The sequence below is a fragment of the Xenopus laevis genome, chromosome 6S (assembly GCF_017654675.1).
Source record: "Xenopus laevis strain J_2021 chromosome 6S, Xenopus_laevis_v10.1, whole genome shotgun sequence".
Taxonomy (NCBI): Eukaryota; Metazoa; Chordata; class Amphibia; order Anura; family Pipidae; genus Xenopus; species Xenopus laevis.
In genome coordinates, this window is record NC_054382.1 from 180,706 (window position 1) to 198,147 (window position 17,442).

The 17,442-nt window shown below is 48.4% G+C and overlaps 1 protein-coding gene across 2 annotated transcripts; it reads left to right on the top strand.

Annotated features, from left to right (window-relative positions):
* The first annotated feature begins 7,333 nt into the window (after positions 1-7,333).
* On the top strand, positions 7,334-17,235 carry znf605.S (zinc finger protein 605 S homeolog). 2 transcript variants are annotated; one of them, XM_018224057.2, is made up of 3 exons: positions 7,334-7,639; positions 8,727-8,794; positions 10,557-17,235. In XM_018224057.2, exon 3 carries the CDS (start codon positions 10,577-10,579, stop codon positions 17,039-17,041), a length of 6,465 nt encoding a protein of 2,154 aa, XP_018079546.1. In that variant the 5' UTR covers positions 7,334-7,639; positions 8,727-8,794; positions 10,557-10,576; the 3' UTR covers positions 17,042-17,235. The 2 variants fall into 2 exon arrangements, with proteins under 2 accessions (XP_018079546.1, XP_018079545.1); XM_018224056.2 differs by having other exon boundaries at positions 7,334-7,561.
* The last annotated feature ends 207 nt before the right edge of the window (positions 17,236-17,442 follow it).

The following is a 17,442-nucleotide window of genomic DNA, read 5'->3' on the forward strand; positions in this document are numbered from 1 at the left end:
ATAAATTATCCGACCCTTCCTTGTACCTATCTAATGTATCAGCCTGTACCCCTGATCCACTTCCCAGCTCTCCCTGTAACACCCCTTTCCCTCCTCTAATCTCATTGGCTCCCTCCTGTCTGCTGGGAGGAGCTACTGGTGAATAGAGCATCCGACCCTTCCTTGTACCTATCTAATGTATCAGCCTGTACCACTGATTCACTTCCCAGCTCTCCCTGCAACACCCCTTTCCCTCCTCTAATCTCATTGGCTCCCTCCTGTCTGCTGGGAGGAGCTACTGGTGAATAAAGCATCCGACCCTTCCTTGTACCTATCTAATGTATCAGCCTGTACCCCTGATTCACTTCCCAGCTCTCCCTGTAACACCCCTTTCCCTCCTCTAATCTCATTGGCTCCCTCCTGTCTGCTGGGAGGAGCTACTGGTGAATAAAGCATCCGACCCTTCCTTGTACCTATCTAATGTATCAGCCTGTACCCCTGATTCACTTCCCAGCTCTCCCTGTAACACCCCTTTCCCTCCTCTAATCTCATTGGCTCCCTCCTGTCTGCTGGGAGGAGCTACTGGTGAATAGAGCATCCGACCCTTCCTTGTACCTATCTAATGTATCAGCCTGTACCACTGATTCACTTCCCAGCTCTCCCTGCAACACCCCTTTCCCTCCTCTAATCTCATTGGCTCCCTCCTGTCTGCTGGGAGGAGCTACTGGTGAATAAAGCATCCGACCCTTCCTTGTACCTATCTAATGTATCAGCCTGTACCCCTGATTCACTTCCCAGCTCTCCCTGTAACACCCCTTTCCCTCCTCTAATCTCATTGGCTCCCTCCTGTCTGCTGGGAGGAGCTACTGGTGAATAAAGCATCCGACCCTTCCTTGTACCTATCTAATGTATCAGCCTGTACCCCTGATTCACTTCCCAGCTCTCCCTGTAACACCCCTTTCCCTCCTCTAATCTCATTGGCTCCCTCCTGTCTGCTGGGAGGAGCTACTGGTGAATAGAGCATCCGACCCTTCCTTGTACCTGTCTAATGTATCAGCCTGTACCACTGATTCACTTCCCAGCTCTCCCTGCAACACCCCTTTCCCTCCTCTAATCTCATTGGCTCCCTGCTGTCTGCTGGGAGGAGCTACTGGTGAATAAAGCATCCGACCCTTCCTTGTACCTATCTAATGTATCAGCCTGTACCCCTGATTCACTTCCCAGCTCTCCCTGTAACACCCCTTTCCCTCCTCTAATCTCATTGGCTCCCTCCTGTCTGCTGGGAGGAGCTACTGGTGAATAAAGCATCCGACCCTTCCTTGTACCTATCTAATGTATCAGCCTGTACCCCTGATTCACTTCCCAGCTCTCCCTGTAACACCCCTTTCCCTCCTCTAATCTCATTGGCTCCCTCCTGTCTGCTGGGAGGAGCTACTGGTGAATAGCGCATCTGACCCTTCCTTGTACCTGTCTAATGTATCAGCCTGTACCACTGATTCACTTCCCAGCTCTCCCTGCAACACCCCTTTCCCTCCTCTAATCTCATTGGCTCCCTCCTGTCTGCTGGGAGGAGCTACTGGTGAATAAAGCATCCGACCCTTCCTTGTACCTATCTAATGTATCAGCCTGTACCACTGATTCACTTCCCAGCTCTCCCTGTAACACCCCTTTCCCTCCTCTAATCTCATTGGCTCCCTCCTGTCTGCTGGGAGGAGCTACTGGTGAATAGAGCATCTGACCCTTCCTTGTACCTGTCTAATGTATCAGCCTGTACCACTGATTCACTTCCCAGCTCTCCCTGCAACACCCCTTTCCCTCCTCTAATCTCATTGGCTCCCTCCTGTCTGCTGGGAGGAGCTACTGGTGAATAAAGCATCCGACCCTTCCTTGTACCTATCTAATGTATCAGCCTGTACCACTGATTCACTTCCCAGCTCTCCCTGTAACACCCCTTTCCCTCCTCTAATCTCATTGGCTCCCTCCTGTCTGCTGGGAGGAGCTACTGGTGAATAAAGCATCCGACCCTTCCTTGTTCCTATCTAATGTATCAGCCTGTACCACTGATTCACTTCCCAGCTCTCCCTGCAACACCCCTTTCCCTCCTCTAATCTCATTGGCTCCCTCCTGTCTGCTGGGAGGAGCTACTGGTGAATAGAGCATCTGACCCTTCCTTGTACCTGTCTAATGTATCAGCCTGTACCACTGATTCACTTCCCAGCTCTCCCTGCAACACCCCTTTCCCTCCTCTAATCTCATTGGCTCCCTCCTGTCTGCTGGGAGGAGCTACTGGTGAATAAAGCATCCGACCCTTCCTTGTACCTATCTAATGTATCAGCCTGTACCACTGATTCACTTCCCAGCTCTCCCTGCAACACCCCTTTCCCTCCTCTAATCTCATTGGCTCCCTCCTGTCTGCTGGGAGGAGCTACTGGTGAATAGCGCATCTGACCCTTCCTTGTACCTGTCTAATGTATCAGCCTGTACCACTGATTCACTTCCCAGCTCTCCCTGCAACACCCCTTTCCCTCCTCTAATCTCATTGGCTCCCTCCTGTCTGCTGGGAGGAGCTACTGGTGAATAAAGCATCCGACCCTTCCTTGTACCTATCTAATGTATCAGCCTGTACCACTGATTCACTTCCCAGCTCTCCCTGTAACACCCCTTTCCCTCCTCTAATCTCATTGGCTCCCTCCTGTCTGCTGGGAGGAGCTACTGGTGAATAAAGCATCCGACCCTTCCTTGTACCTATCTAATGTATCAGCCTGTACCCCTGATTCACTTCCCAGCTCTCCCTGTAACACCCCTTTCCCTCCTCTAATCTCATTGGCTCCCTCCTGTCTGCTGGGAGGAGCTACTGGTGAATAGAGCATCCGACCCTTCCTTGTACCTGTCTAATGTATCAGCCTGTACCACTGATTCACTTCCCAGCTCTCCCTGCAACACCCCTTTCCCTCCTCTAATCTCATTGGCTCCCTGCTGTCTGCTGGGAGGAGCTACTGGTGAATAAAGCATCCGACCCTTCCTTGTACCTATCTAATGTATCAGCCTGTACCCCTGATTCACTTCCCAGCTCTCCCTGTAACACCCCTTTCCCTCCTCTAATCTCATTGGCTCCCTCCTGTCTGCTGGGAGGAGCTACTGGTGAATAAAGCATCCGACCCTTCCTTGTACCTATCTAATGTATCAGCCTGTACCCCTGATTCACTTCCCAGCTCTCCCTGTAACACCCCTTTCCCTCCTCTAATCTCATTGGCTCCCTCCTGTCTGCTGGGAGGAGCTACTGGTGAATAGCGCATCTGACCCTTCCTTGTACCTGTCTAATGTATCAGCCTGTACCACTGATTCACTTCCCAGCTCTCCCTGCAACACCCCTTTCCCTCCTCTAATCTCATTGGCTCCCTCCTGTCTGCTGGGAGGAGCTACTGGTGAATAAAGCATCCGACCCTTCCTTGTACCTATCTAATGTATCAGCCTGTACCACTGATTCACTTCCCAGCTCTCCCTGTAACACCCCTTTCCCTCCTCTAATCTCATTGGCTCCCTCCTGTCTGCTGGGAGGAGCTACTGGTGAATAGAGCATCTGACCCTTCCTTGTACCTGTCTAATGTATCAGCCTGTACCACTGATTCACTTCCCAGCTCTCCCTGCAACACCCCTTTCCCTCCTCTAATCTCATTGGCTCCCTCCTGTCTGCTGGGAGGAGCTACTGGTGAATAAAGCATCCGACCCTTCCTTGTACCTATCTAATGTATCAGCCTGTACCACTGATTCACTTCCCAGCTCTCCCTGTAACACCCCTTTCCCTCCTCTAATCTCATTGGCTCCCTCCTGTCTGCTGGGAGGAGCTACTGGTGAATAAAGCATCCGACCCTTCCTTGTTCCTATCTAATGTATCAGCCTGTACCACTGATTCACTTCCCAGCTCTCCCTGCAACACCCCTTTCCCTCCTCTAATCTCATTGGCTCCCTCCTGTCTGCTGGGAGGAGCTACTGGTGAATAGAGCATCTGACCCTTCCTTGTACCTGTCTAATGTATCAGCCTGTACCACTGATTCACTTCCCAGCTCTCCCTGCAACACCCCTTTCCCTCCTCTAATCTCATTGGCTCCCTCCTGTCTGCTGGGAGGAGCTACTGGTGAATAAAGCATCCGACCCTTCCTTGTACCTATCTAATGTATCAGCCTGTACCACTGATTCACTTCCCAGCTCTCCCTGCAACACCCCTTTCCCTCCTCTAATCTCATTGGCTCCCTCCTGTCTGCTGGGAGGAGCTACTGGTGAATAGCGCATCTGACCCTTCCTTGTACCTGTCTAATGTATCAGCCTGTACCACTGATTCACTTCCCAGCTCTCCCTGCAACACCCCTTTCCCTCCTCTAATCTCATTGGCTCCCTCCTGTCTGCTGGGAGGAGCTACTGGTGAATAAAGCATCCGACCCTTCCTTGTACCTATCTAATGTATCAGCCTGTACCACTGATTCACTTCCCAGCTCTCCCTGTAACACCCCTTTCCCTCCTCTAATCTCATTGGCTCCCTCCTGTCTGCTGGGAGGAGCTACTGGTGAATAGAGCATCTGACCCTTCCTTGTACCTGTCTAATGTATCAGCCTGTACCACTGATTCACTTCCCAGCTCTCCCTGCAACACCCCTTTCCCTCCTCTAATCTCATTGGCTCCCTCCTGTCTGCTGGGAGGAGCTACTGGTGAATAAAGCATCCGACCCTTCCTTGTACCTATCTAATGTATCAGCCTGTACCACTGATTCACTTCCCAGCTCTCCCTGTAACACCCCTTTCCCTCCTCTAATCTCATTGGCTCCCTCCTGTCTGCTGGGAGGAGCTACTGGTGAATAAAGCATCCGACCCTTCCTTGTTCCTATCTAATGTATCAGCCTGTACCACTGATTCACTTCCCAGCTCTCCCTGCAACACCCCTTTCCCTCCTCTAATCTCATTGGCTCCCTCCTGTCTGCTGGGAGGAGCTACTGGTGAATAGAGCATCTGACCCTTCCTTGTACCTGTCTAATGTATCAGCCTGTACCACTGATTCACTTCCCAGCTCTCCCTGCAACACCCCTTTCCCTCCTCTAATCTCATTGGCTCCCTCCTGTCTGCTGGGAGGAGCTACTGGTGAATAAAGCATCCGACCCTTCCTTGTACCTATCTAATGTATCAGCCTGTACCACTGATTCACTTCCCAGCTCTCCCTGTAACACCCCTTTCCCTCCTCTAATCTCATTGGCTCCCTCCTGTCTGCTGGGAGGAGCTACTGGTGAATAAAGCATCCGACCCTTCCTTGTTCCTATCTAATGTATCAGCCTGTACCACTGATTCACTTCCCAGCTCTCCCTGTAACACCCCTTTCCCTCCTCTAATCTCATTGGCTCCCTCCTGTCTGCTGGGAGGAGCTACTGGTGAATAAAGCATCCGACCCTTCCTTGTACCTATCTAATGTATCAGCCTGTACCACTGATTCACTTCCCAGCTCTCCCTGTAACACCCCTTTCCCTCCTCTAATCTCATTGGCTCCCTCCTGTCTGCTGGGAGGAGCTACTGGTGAATAGAGCATCTGACCCTTCCTTGTACCTGTCTAATGTATCAGCCTGTACCACTGATTCACTTCCCAGCTCTCCCTGCAACACCCCTTTCCCTCCTCTAATCTCATTGGCTCCCTCCTGTCTGCTGGGAGGAGCTACTGGTGAATAAAGCATCCGACCCTTCCTTGTTCCTATCTAATGTATCAGCCTGTACCACTGATTCACTTCCCAGCTCTCCCTGTAACACCCCTTTCCCTCCTCTAATCTCATTGGCTCCCTCCTGTCTGCTGGGAGGAGCTACTGGTGAATAAAGCATCCGACCCTTCCTTGTACCTATCTAATGTATCAGCCTGTACCACTGATTCACTTCCCAGCTCTCCCTGTAACACCCCTTTCCCTCCTCTAATCTCATTGGCTCCCTCCTGTCTGCTGGGAGGAGCTACTGGTGAATAAAGCATCCGACCCTTCCTTGTACCTATCTAATGTATCAGCCTGTACCACTGATTCACTTCCCAGCTCTCCCTGTAACACCCCTTTCCCTCCTCTAATCTCATTGCCTTGTTTCTATAAACTATAGTAGTACTTATCTGTTATCTACTGTGTATCCTGTGCTTGAATGGCTGCCCCCATGGCTACACAGCAGCTTGTTTATATAAACTATAGTAGTACTTATCTGTTATCTACTGTGTATCCTGTGCTTGAATGGCTGCCCCCATGGCTACACAGCAGCTTGTTTATATAAACTATAGTAGTACTTATCTGTTATCTACTGTGTATCCTGTGCTTGAATGGCTGCCCCCATGGCTACACAGCAGCTTGTTTATATAAACTATAGTAGTACTTATCTGTTCTCTACTGTGTATCCTGTGCTTGAATGGCTGCCCCCATGGCTACACAGCAGCTTGTTTCTATAAACCAGGGATCCCCAACCTTTTTTACCCGAGAGCCACATTCAAATTTAAAATAAGCTGGAGAGCAACACAAGCATGTAAAAAAACTCCTGAAAGTTGCAGTTATGGGCTGTGATTGGCTATTGGTAGCCCCTATGTGGATTGGCAGCCTACAGGAGGCTCTGTTTCACAGTACACCTGGTTTTTATGCAACTAAAACTTGCCTCCAAAACCAAAAGTCAAAAATAAACACTTGCTTTGAGGCCACTGGGAGCAACATCCAAAGGGTTGGTGAGCAACATGTTGCTCACGAGCTACTGGTTGGGGATCACTGCTATAAACTATAGTAGTACTTCTCTGTTATCTCGTGGGTACAGTGAATACTCTCAGAGGTACGGAAAGCAATGTAGGACAGTGTGAGGAGAAGAGTGTCTCTAGTAATGAGACTGGTGTGTTGGACTCAGTGATCCCGAGAGACTGGAGTGTCACATTCTCTTGTACTTCCCCTCTCTCCTCCACACTCACAGCTCATAACCCGGGCAGATAAGTGAGGGCCGGGCAAATAGAAGATGTGACGGCGGGAGACAACACACGAGTCTGACACTTCATTACAAGAGCGACGCTTCTCCTCACAGAGAGCCAATCACTGAGCTGAATGTGTCCCTCTCCCGCCTCTCCACGCGCTGCATTCGTTACTCTCTATTCCTCCCCATTACACTACACTCTATCCCGTTATAGCTACAGGCGCTCCTGCTTCGCTAATAGCTACTGATCATGTGACCGCAGCCCACAACTAGCCAGTGAGCTTGCCCGACACGTGACCCCCCAATAGCTAGTGAGTGCCTGCCACGTGACAGCAGCCAGTGCGGAAGTGGGCTGAGGCGCCAAGTGGTAGAACGCCCACTATCCTGTGGGGGAGGGGCTTGGGAGCAGTCGTCCCGGAGATAGAGATACGAACAGATGGGAGGCTGAGGAGGGAAACCACATTTGGCTCCACCCTGTCCTGCATTTTCTCTTCCCGCCTACATCATTTGCCCCGACTGTAAGAGGCTCTCCCCCATGTCCCACAATACAGCGCGGCGCGCGGGGACAGCTTGGCACTTCCGGGTTAGAGAGACAGAGAGTGGCGCTGGCGCATTTCCGGGATATTATTGGGGTGAGTGTCTTTTCCTCATCGCGTGCGATTTGCTCTTTTCTCCCCCTTCTGAGTCTCCTCACTGAGCAGAAAATACAGGTGTGTGTGCGTGTGCACTGTCTATATCTATGTATATATATATATATATATATATATATATATGTGTGTGTATTTATGTATGTATGTATATATATATGTGTGTATGTATATATGTATGTATGTGTGTGTCTATATATATATATATATGTATTTATTTATGTATGTATGTATGTGTTAGTGTGTGTGTGCACTGTCTATATCTATGTATATATAATATATGTGTGTGTATGTATGTATGTGTGTGTCTATATATATATATATATATATATATATATATATATATATATATATATATATATATATATATAATATGTGTGTATTTATGTATGTATGTATGTATGTATGTTTGTGTATATATATATATATATATGTGTACACTGTCTATATCTATGTGTATATATATATATATATGTGTGTGTGTGTATTTATGTATGTGTATGTGTGTGTGTGTATGTATGTGTATATGTGTGTGTATTTATGTATGTATGTATGTATGTGTATATGTGTGTGTATTTATGTATGTGTATATGTGTGTGTATTTATGTATGTATGTATATATATATGTGTGTGTATTTATGTATGTATGTTTGTATATATATGTGTGTATTTATGTTTGTATATATATATATATATATGTGTACACTCGGGGGAGTCTACTGATATTCGCTACAACTTGCTCTCAGCACATCTACACCCGGCTCTGTTACTCCTCACTGGGGCCTGGGACTTTAATGGCTCCGCCTTACTGGGGCCCCACTAGGCCCAAACTCACCCCCACAGCAACGCAATTGGCACCCCTCCCTCTTGTCTTTCCTCTCGTTTTTCCACTTGTTTCTCTCGTTTTCCCCCTTATTTCTTTCCTGTAACTGGTAACAGACAATTATTCCAGTTTATAAATGGGAAATGTTCCGGTGCAGCGAGTGACTCTTCCCCCCCAGAAACACAACTGGCAGTTACAACTGTCTGCAGGTTGTGGTCTGATCAGTCAATGTGTTAGATCGTCAGCTCCGCTGGGGCAGGGTTAATGGTGTGAGGGGGATGCTCTGCACTGTATTAATTCTCATTGCCTGTCTCTTATTTCCCACAGTTCCTGAGTCTGAACAGCTAGTGACACATCCTGACTTGCAGCTGGGAGTGGTCTGATCTTGTGTGAGGGTGAGTCTCCCCATTCCTCTTTATTCCCAGTAAATTGCCTATTCTACCCCCCCCCCCAATTGGCTACACCTTCCAATACAGCCGTTTCTATAGCAACCAGATCAACTGTGCATGCTTTTCTGCCGGGTTAAAGGAGAAGTTAAGGCTGCAGAAGGGGTACCTTGTGCATAGGAGGAGCTGTTCTGCTCTGAGGGGGCCACATCCCTAGTATCATTTTATCTCACATAATTTAACACCTGGGGGTGCAGAGACTTGCAGTTGCTCCAGACACAGACATGTACCCCATTCACTGCCCATCTATCCAATCACTAATCAGCCCTGCACCCACACAGGCTCATTATTACCCGTTATTTCTGTAGTGCCCCCATGTTGTGCATTCATAGGGAAACTGCATTGTACAGGGGTGCTCAGAAAGCAGTGCAGCCTGCAGCAAGCAGTATTGTGTATCATTACACAATTACAAGCATCAGAGTGTAGGTAATGGTGTAGGGCAGTGTGGGCAGCTCACTATAAATGATCAGTTACAGTGCATGCTGCAGACTGCACTGGATGGTGCCCAGACAAGAGGTGGCAGCTGCAATGTGACAGTCAGATGCACAGCAGTCAGCAAGATAGGAGAAGAGTGAGCCCACGTGCATTGTGGGAGATTTGCTGTTCTCCTGTTCCAGGGAGAGACCTGAATCTTTCTGCCCATGGGGTGGTGCTGTACCTCTGTATGATACCCCACCCCTATGGACTCTGCTTTCATTATAGACTGGCAGGTACAAGGCTGTGGGGCCCCCACACAATGGCCAATGAGCTGCCACATGGCTCTGGGGGCATGGACTGGGCTCATTTCTGCACATCTCCTGCCTCATAGGCTGAGACACAGTGTCCAATCACAACATATGTTGAAATAGCCACAAACAAAAGATTTTTTTATATTTAATTTTGAAATCTGACATGGGGCTAGACATATTGTCAGTTTCCCAGCTGCCCCCAGTCATGTGACTTGTGCTCTGATAAATTTCAGTCACTCTTTACTGCTGTACTGCAAGTTGGACTGATATCACCCCCCCAGCAGCCTAACAACAGAACAATGGGAAGGTAACCAGATAGCAGCTCCCTAACACAAGATAACAGCTGCCTGGTAGATCTAAGAACAACACTCAATAGTAAAATCCAGGTCCCACTGAGACACATTCAGTTACATTGAGTAGGAGAAACAACAGCCTGCCAGAAAGCAGTTCCATCCTAAAGTGCTGGCTCTTTCTGAAATCACATGACCAGGTAAAATGACCTGAGATGCACCTACACACCAATATTACAACTAAATACACTTGCTGCTTCAGGAATGAAATGTTATATTGTAGGGGGAATTATTTGCAGTGTAATATAGAAATAAAAACTACATCATAAAAACCATGACAGAATCCCTTTAAGGATATCACCCCCCTAATTATAAAAGTGACTCTCCCAGTTCCTATTGGCGGGAAGCACTTGGCCCAGTCCTGCCTCCAGCACATTCGCTCCTTAATTTAGGCTTTGTGCCCCTAGTGTCTCCTGTAAGGCCCGACCCCTCTGGCACAGTTTCGCTGTCTGTGTGTGTGTGCGCGCGTCTGTGTGTTTCTGCGCATATATATATATATATATATTATATATATATATATATATATATATATATATATATATATCTGTGTGTTCTTTGTGTCTGCGTGTTCTTTGTGTCTGCATATGTCTGTGTGTGCCAGTGCTGGAATAACATATGGTTTGTACCCTGCAGGTATCTGGGGGCGGAGCAAGATGCAGGGGAAAGAGAGAAGCACCACGGCACTTGATGGATGTGTTACCACCCGCCAGAGACTCTCCTCAGCCACAAATCAAGATCCTGACGTGGCCCTGGGGAGTGCGAGTGACACAGGGCAGTACTTGTGCATGGAGTGCAGTGAGACCTTCAGTAGTAAAGTACAGCTCAGCTCCCACCGACAGAGCCACGTGGCCAAGAAGCCTTTCATGTGCTCCTACTGTGGGAGGGGCTTCCACCACCAGATCTTCCTGCAGGTGCACGAGAGGAGTCACGAGGGAGGGGCCACTTCCCACCAATTAACTGCAGTCAAACCAGGTGCCTCACGGGTCATATCCACAAGGAGCTGTCGGACTGTTGCCCCTTTAACCTCTGACTGTGTAAATGTCCAGCCCATCCCAAGCAAACCTGAGCTCTTACTCAACTCCCTGGTGCAGTTCAGAAAGGGGCATGGAAGCCAGCAGAGCCCCGCCCCCATAGAATGTGTCACCCGACTTAGCAGGAGCCAGGCCCAGCCCTGTGCCCAGAGGAAGGATTCAGCGGAGAAAAGAAGTCCCATTGAGTTGCGGGTTTCCAGATTCTCCGACACCACGGTCCACTTGATGGATGCGTTTGGGAACTCAATAGAACTGCTAACGGAAGTGTTCAGCACCTACACAATGAATGGGCCCAAACAAAACCCTGCCACTCATGTGCCCTCATCTGTGGACTCAACTCCCTGTGAGCAAAGAACTGACAGAACCCAGCAAGAAAAGAACGATGGAGAAACACTCACCTCAAACAATCTCCAGTCACATATGCCCCCTCAGCTTGTGCCCCACACTGACACCCCAACTGTTTGTCCTATAGAAACAGATGTTGGTAAAATGGAATCCGACTTCTCCCCAGGGGCGGTTGTGTGCAGTGCTGCCCCCTATATAACCACCTCAGAGACCCCCATGCACAATGAGTCAGAGAGGCTGACCAGCGGTGACCCAGAGCTACCAATAGAGACACTAGATGATCCAATAGAGACACTAGATGATCCAATAGAGACGCTAGATGATCCAATAGAAGCGCTAGATGATCCAATAGAGACGCTAGATGATCCAATAGAGACGCTAGATGAACCAATAGAGACGCTAGATGATCCACTCTCTAAAGGGACAGAACCAATAAGTGTACCCCACGTTATAACTTATCAGGTCAGTACAGAACTGGACAGTCCTCTGGATGGCATCACTGTATCCTCACCACCTACCTATTCCCAGTCTGTACTCCCTTCCAAGGGGCATGATGGTCCTGGTACCAACAGCACAGAGCAGACCGATTCTGTCCCAGAAATGGATTCTCTGGAAGAGACTCATAACTTTCTTGTACCCTATGAGCAAAAACAGAAAGGCAGCTTATTAGCTGAAGTTACCAGTGTGTTGCAAGCAGAGGATGTGAGAGTGCCAGGCACTGCCCAGGCTGGGGGGTTACCAGAATACCAACAGAGGGCGGCTCCCACTGACCATTCAGAGCAGGTTGGTGAGATAGACGCATGTTCTGTTGGCATCTCCACTCTCCGGACTGACATAGCGATGACATCAGAACTAGATTCCCAGTCAGACGTGGGCAATGGGGACCACAAAATTGTGCTGGGCCAGAGCACACAGTCTGGGGTAAAAGGTGTGAGCCTTGTACCAGTTAATATCAAACAACTCCCTTCCCATGAGACAGCCATAGACCTGAAACTGTCTCTTGTGCAAGATGCACACTCTGCAGCTACTGTCCAAGGCACCAATTGCAGCCGTGGCACTGAGACCACTTCAGCAAATGTTGGCGTCGGTCATCAGCACGGACAAGACTTGCACTGTGAGAGAAATGCACAACCAGTCATGGTTTACAATAAAGCAGAAGATGGGAGCTTTCCAAAGCCTCACCCAGAGACTGGTGCTGGAGATGCCTCCGAGATGGAAGCTGCCGAGAACGATCAGGCCCCACCCACAAAGAAAGATGATTATAAACTGATCCATACAAACTCTGCTGCCTCTCTGTGTGACCAGGAGCCAACAGTTCCAGAAAGTCAGGACAAGGACGACCAAGTGTCAGCCACTTACAGACATGGCCAAGACCTAAGATCTCAAGAACCTGACAGGACTCATGCAGAAAGCTTGGACCCAGCCATTGTAGATCATGACTACAGTGACCTAAGAAGAACTCTAAAAGACACCCCAGTTCTGTGCTCGCCAATAACAGTGGAGATGGCAAGAGAGTTTGGTGATGGTCAGTGTGATGAAAGTCACATTGTTGCTGGCATTCATGATGCACCACCTATAGGAGAAAAGAACAATGCTCAGCATGGTGAGCAGGAACAGCACTTGTTAGATAAAAGACCTGATTTACAAGAAGGCATTTCAGGAAATGTTGAGAAATTTGCAGAGAGTGGTACTGCTGAAACTGCACTCATTTTATCAAAGGATGGGGAACCCCAGGCTATGGGAGACTTACATCCCCATGACATTATGGACTCCACATTAACAGGGCCACAACCTGAGAGAGCTGAATGCAAGGAAGATATCTCCAGGTGGGTCTCCTCTATGGAGGCCTCTTTACAAGAGAAGGGAGTCGCACATGAAACCGAGAAGGGGACAAACACACACATTGGCCCTTTAGCAGCATTTATCCCATCTTCTCATCATAATGAAACAGAATTGAACTGTGTAGCTAAGAGGAGTCTCTGTAAAAGTGCCCCAACAGAGAGGAAAGAGGAAAATAAGGCAGATGTTGCACTTAGCCCCTCTGTTACTAATGAAGTGGAGCTGGAAGGGACAGTCCCCTGTTTGACATGTGGGCAGCACGTGAATGGAAACAAGTCTCCTTCACATGTTTGTTCTAATTTCTCCAAGAGCTCCATGACTGTGATGGAGAGCAAACGCATTGAGATGATTCCTGCTGATGTGAAACGAGATCTGGATTCTATCACAGAACCTCCCAGTTTGGAGCCAGAGGAACCTGATGCAAAAGTCAATAAGATGTACAACTGCCCAAAGTGTGACAAAACCTTCAGGCTTCCTGTACTTCTTGCGGGCCACGTGAAATGTCATTCATCGCACCTGTGCATTACTTGTGGCTCCCCCATGCCACACAAGTATAAAATGAAACGGCTAGCCAGAAAGTGTCAGCAGTGCATTCAAAACACCATTGTGAAAAGGCAAGAGAAACGTCTCCTTTCCTCACACTATTCAGAGGAGGAGGACATGGTAACTTCTGGCACAGGGTTCTCAACAGAACTTAATGAGGAAGCAGACCTCACCCTTTCCTGTGCCCCCAATACAGAGGACGTGTTGGGTGCCAATTCAGCGATAGAATTAACACAGCCTAAGCGTCCATGCATAAAGCAAAGAGCTAAATCAGCTGATGGTTCCCTTGGCATGGAACCCAGTATAGAATGTTCAGAGGTTCGGAAGAAGAGAGGGAGGCAACCAGCCAAGGGTGATGTTATTCCTGCCACTGTCCCCAAAGTGTACAAGTGCTTGCAGTGCGGTGTGTCATTCCTCCAGTGTATGTTCATAGTGAAGCACATGAAGGAACATTCCATGACACAGACCCAGCCCTGCAAGTGCTATTTAATTGTCCGACGGGGAGGGAAGCAGACCCTGAAGCAATGCAAGATCTGCCGAGAACATACTAAGAGTACAGCATTGGATGCATCACAGCTCACAGGATCTGCCTCAGAACAGAACCTTCATATTCACACTTTGGGTCCCAAAAAGATCATTAAGCGTGTCAGAAAGGGGGATGTGCCCTTCCAGAGACCTGGCGACAAAAAAATCCCCCTGAAGCAAAGAAAATATGGCCGCAAGTCTATGGCTCCTGTGAGAGAGTGTCATGATGAGCCTCATCTTGAGAAGAAAAGCCAGATTCCACCCTTGGATGGAAATGCAGAGTTAATGTCCACTAACTGGGAAGAATCTATTGGTGAGCAAAGCGTTTCAGGCAGAGGTACAGACAAGAGATCTGAAGACTTGCTTCTTAAGCCACACGTGTGTGATGTGTGCAGCAAGGCCTTCCGGCTGCCTCGATACCTTCGGCTCCACTCCGTCTCGCATACAGGGACACTATGTGCGTCTTGCGGCTGCCTGTTCCGCTATAAGCGCAGAGCTGGACGACCCTCCAAGAAATGTCGTTTGTGCCGGATGAAGGGTAGAGAGCGGAGAGTTCTGTCCAAAACCATACTTGAACCGAATCTGCCTGAGTTACCTAAAGCTCATAAAGCTGAAGTCCTGAGCTCTTTGCCCCACGGAAAGCAGTCCAAAATTCTGGCAAAACTCAAAGCTCCCATCCAGGCCAAACTCAGTGAAGCATTTAAAAAGAAGAAATTTAAGCTTTTAAAAGGGCCACAGGGTCACTCCAAGAAGAGGAAACTGAACTCAATGCAACTGGAGAAACGCAAGAAGAAGCTAAAGAGTATTGAAGACCTTTCTCCACCCACACCCAAAAAAAGGGGACGACCACCTGGAAAACCAACAGCACACAGAATGCTCTCAACAGTAAATTCACCTGCTATTAAATCAGAGGGGACATCTGTTGCAGTGAGTGATGATGGGCTACACCCCATAGAAACAACTAAAAATAATTTTAGTGGAGATGGTAAATCTGATGAGGTGCCGACCTACCAAATCTTACCCACCATGTCCATAAAGGAGGAGCCAAATTCATCTGAAATATCAAGTTTCCAGTGCTCCGAGTGTGGGCAGAACTTTCCTTATAAACATTTACTGGATAATCACATGCAGACTCATACGGGGGATCGCCCTTATGTGTGCTCCGACTGTGACAAGTGCTTTGCCAAAATCAACCATCTGACTATCCACAAGCGTGTGCACACGGGGGTACGTCCTCATGTCTGTTCAGTGTGTCAAAGGAGTTTCAGGCAGAAATCTAGTCTTCTGGCCCATCGCTATACACACACCAACCAACCACCCCTCCTGGTCACCTCGTATGAATGTTCTGTCTGCCTTAAAGAATTCAAACAAAACAGTGACCTGGAGGCCCATGAATGCATTCTACCCGTAGAGCTTCCTGTCCAGTGCAAGGACTGCAACCGAGTCTTCACCAACAAGGGCAGGCTTGCAGTGCATAGCAGGGTGCACACAGTGCAGACATCATACCCTTGCCCCATATGTAACAGAAGCTTTATTTACAAGGCAAACTTAGAGCGGCATCAGCAGAAGCATAAAGGGGAAAAGCCATTCTCTTGTGCAAAGTGTGGAGTCAGCTTCGCTCGGCGTAAGACCTTGGAACGTCACAAGCTTGCCCATGGTAAGAAAGGTCTCTTTTCCTGTATCCACTGCAAAAAGTACTTCCTTCTCCAGACCTGGCTTTTCCGGCACCTGAAAATCTGCCAAGGTGTGAATAAAGGAAAGGTTCTGAAGGTCCAGAAAAGGAAGAAGATCAAGGAAGATGTAGAAGTCTCCAGCACAGTCTCCTCAGAAGAAGCTGAGAAAAAAATAATCAAGGTTGAGAACAAAGAGCAAAAAATAAAAAAGATCATGAAAAGCAAAGTGCTAGGTGAGGCCAAGCTCAAGTCAAAAGCAGCAGAGGGGAGCAAGGAAGAGAAGCTCAAAGTTAAGGCAACAAAAGCAGAGAAAGGAACACTTAAGAAAAAGCTGACTGAAGGTGGTCAAGAGAAAGGAGAAGGGAGTAGTGTGGAAGAGGAGAAGAAGCCAAATGAACAAGACAATGAAAAGAAAGGTAACAAACAGGAGCAGATAAAAAAGGGCCAACGGGAGTTTCCAGAAAGAGCAAACACCAGTGATGGAAAACCAAAAGCTAAATGTGCTGCCCCCGCAAAGAAAGAGCTGCTAAGTGAAGAAAAGCAGAAGGCCAAAAGTGCTAAAAAGGATATGCTAGGGGAGGAGAAGCAGAAGGCCAAGGGTGCTAAAAAGAATATGCTAGGGGAGGAGAAGCAGAAGGCCAAGGGTGCTAAAAAGTTTATGCTAGAGGAGAAGCAGAAGGCCAAGGGTGCTAAAAAGAATATACTAGGGGAGGAGAAGCAGAAGGCCAAGGGTGCTAAAAAGGATATGCTAAGGGAGGAGAAGCAGAAGCCCAAGGGTGCTAAAAAGCATATGCTAGGGGAGGAGAAGCAGAAGGGTGCTACTACTGCTAAAAAGGAGTCTAATGGAGAGGAGAAGCAGAATGTCAAAGTGGCTGCACCCACGAATTTTGAGCTGCTTGGTGAAGAGAAACTGATTGGCAAAGGTGCCACCACCACAAAGAAGGAATCAGAAGAAGAAGAAAAGCAGAAGGCCAGAAATGTCATCCCAGCAAAGAAGGAACTAATTGGAGATGAAAAGCAGAAGACAAAAGGCACCCCCCCTGCCAAGAAGCCACGACTTGAGAGCTACCCCAAGGTGGCAACCCCTGAGAGGATGAGGAAGGAGGATGGGAAGGGCAAAGAACCCCAAGGGAAGCTTCAAAGTGGCACAGGCAAGAAATGAGGGAGGGTGGTTGGGTAGAAAGAGTTGATGGGACAGAAGCTACGTCAGGTTGCTGCAAAGAATTTCTGATCCAGGGCATGTGGGTTTTTCTGGTGACACCAGTTCAGCCACTCCATCCAAATGTACAGAAGGTTCCTGAGTAGCTGTTCTTTACATGTTTCATTTTAATGAATAAATCTTTTCTGTAGTAGTGTGGGGTGCTGGCTCTAGTCTAGTTGAGGGTGACTATCCGGAGTGATTAGCACAGGATCTGTCGGAGATTGATCACTGCATGGTCTCTGAGACGACGGTAGACTGCGAGTGTGCAACAGGAGGGGAAGCTGGCGTCGGCGGGTTCGACCATCAGCCGCAACGTTCACGCACAGCCTCTGATGTGCGTCGCTGATAGATAAATACGGTAT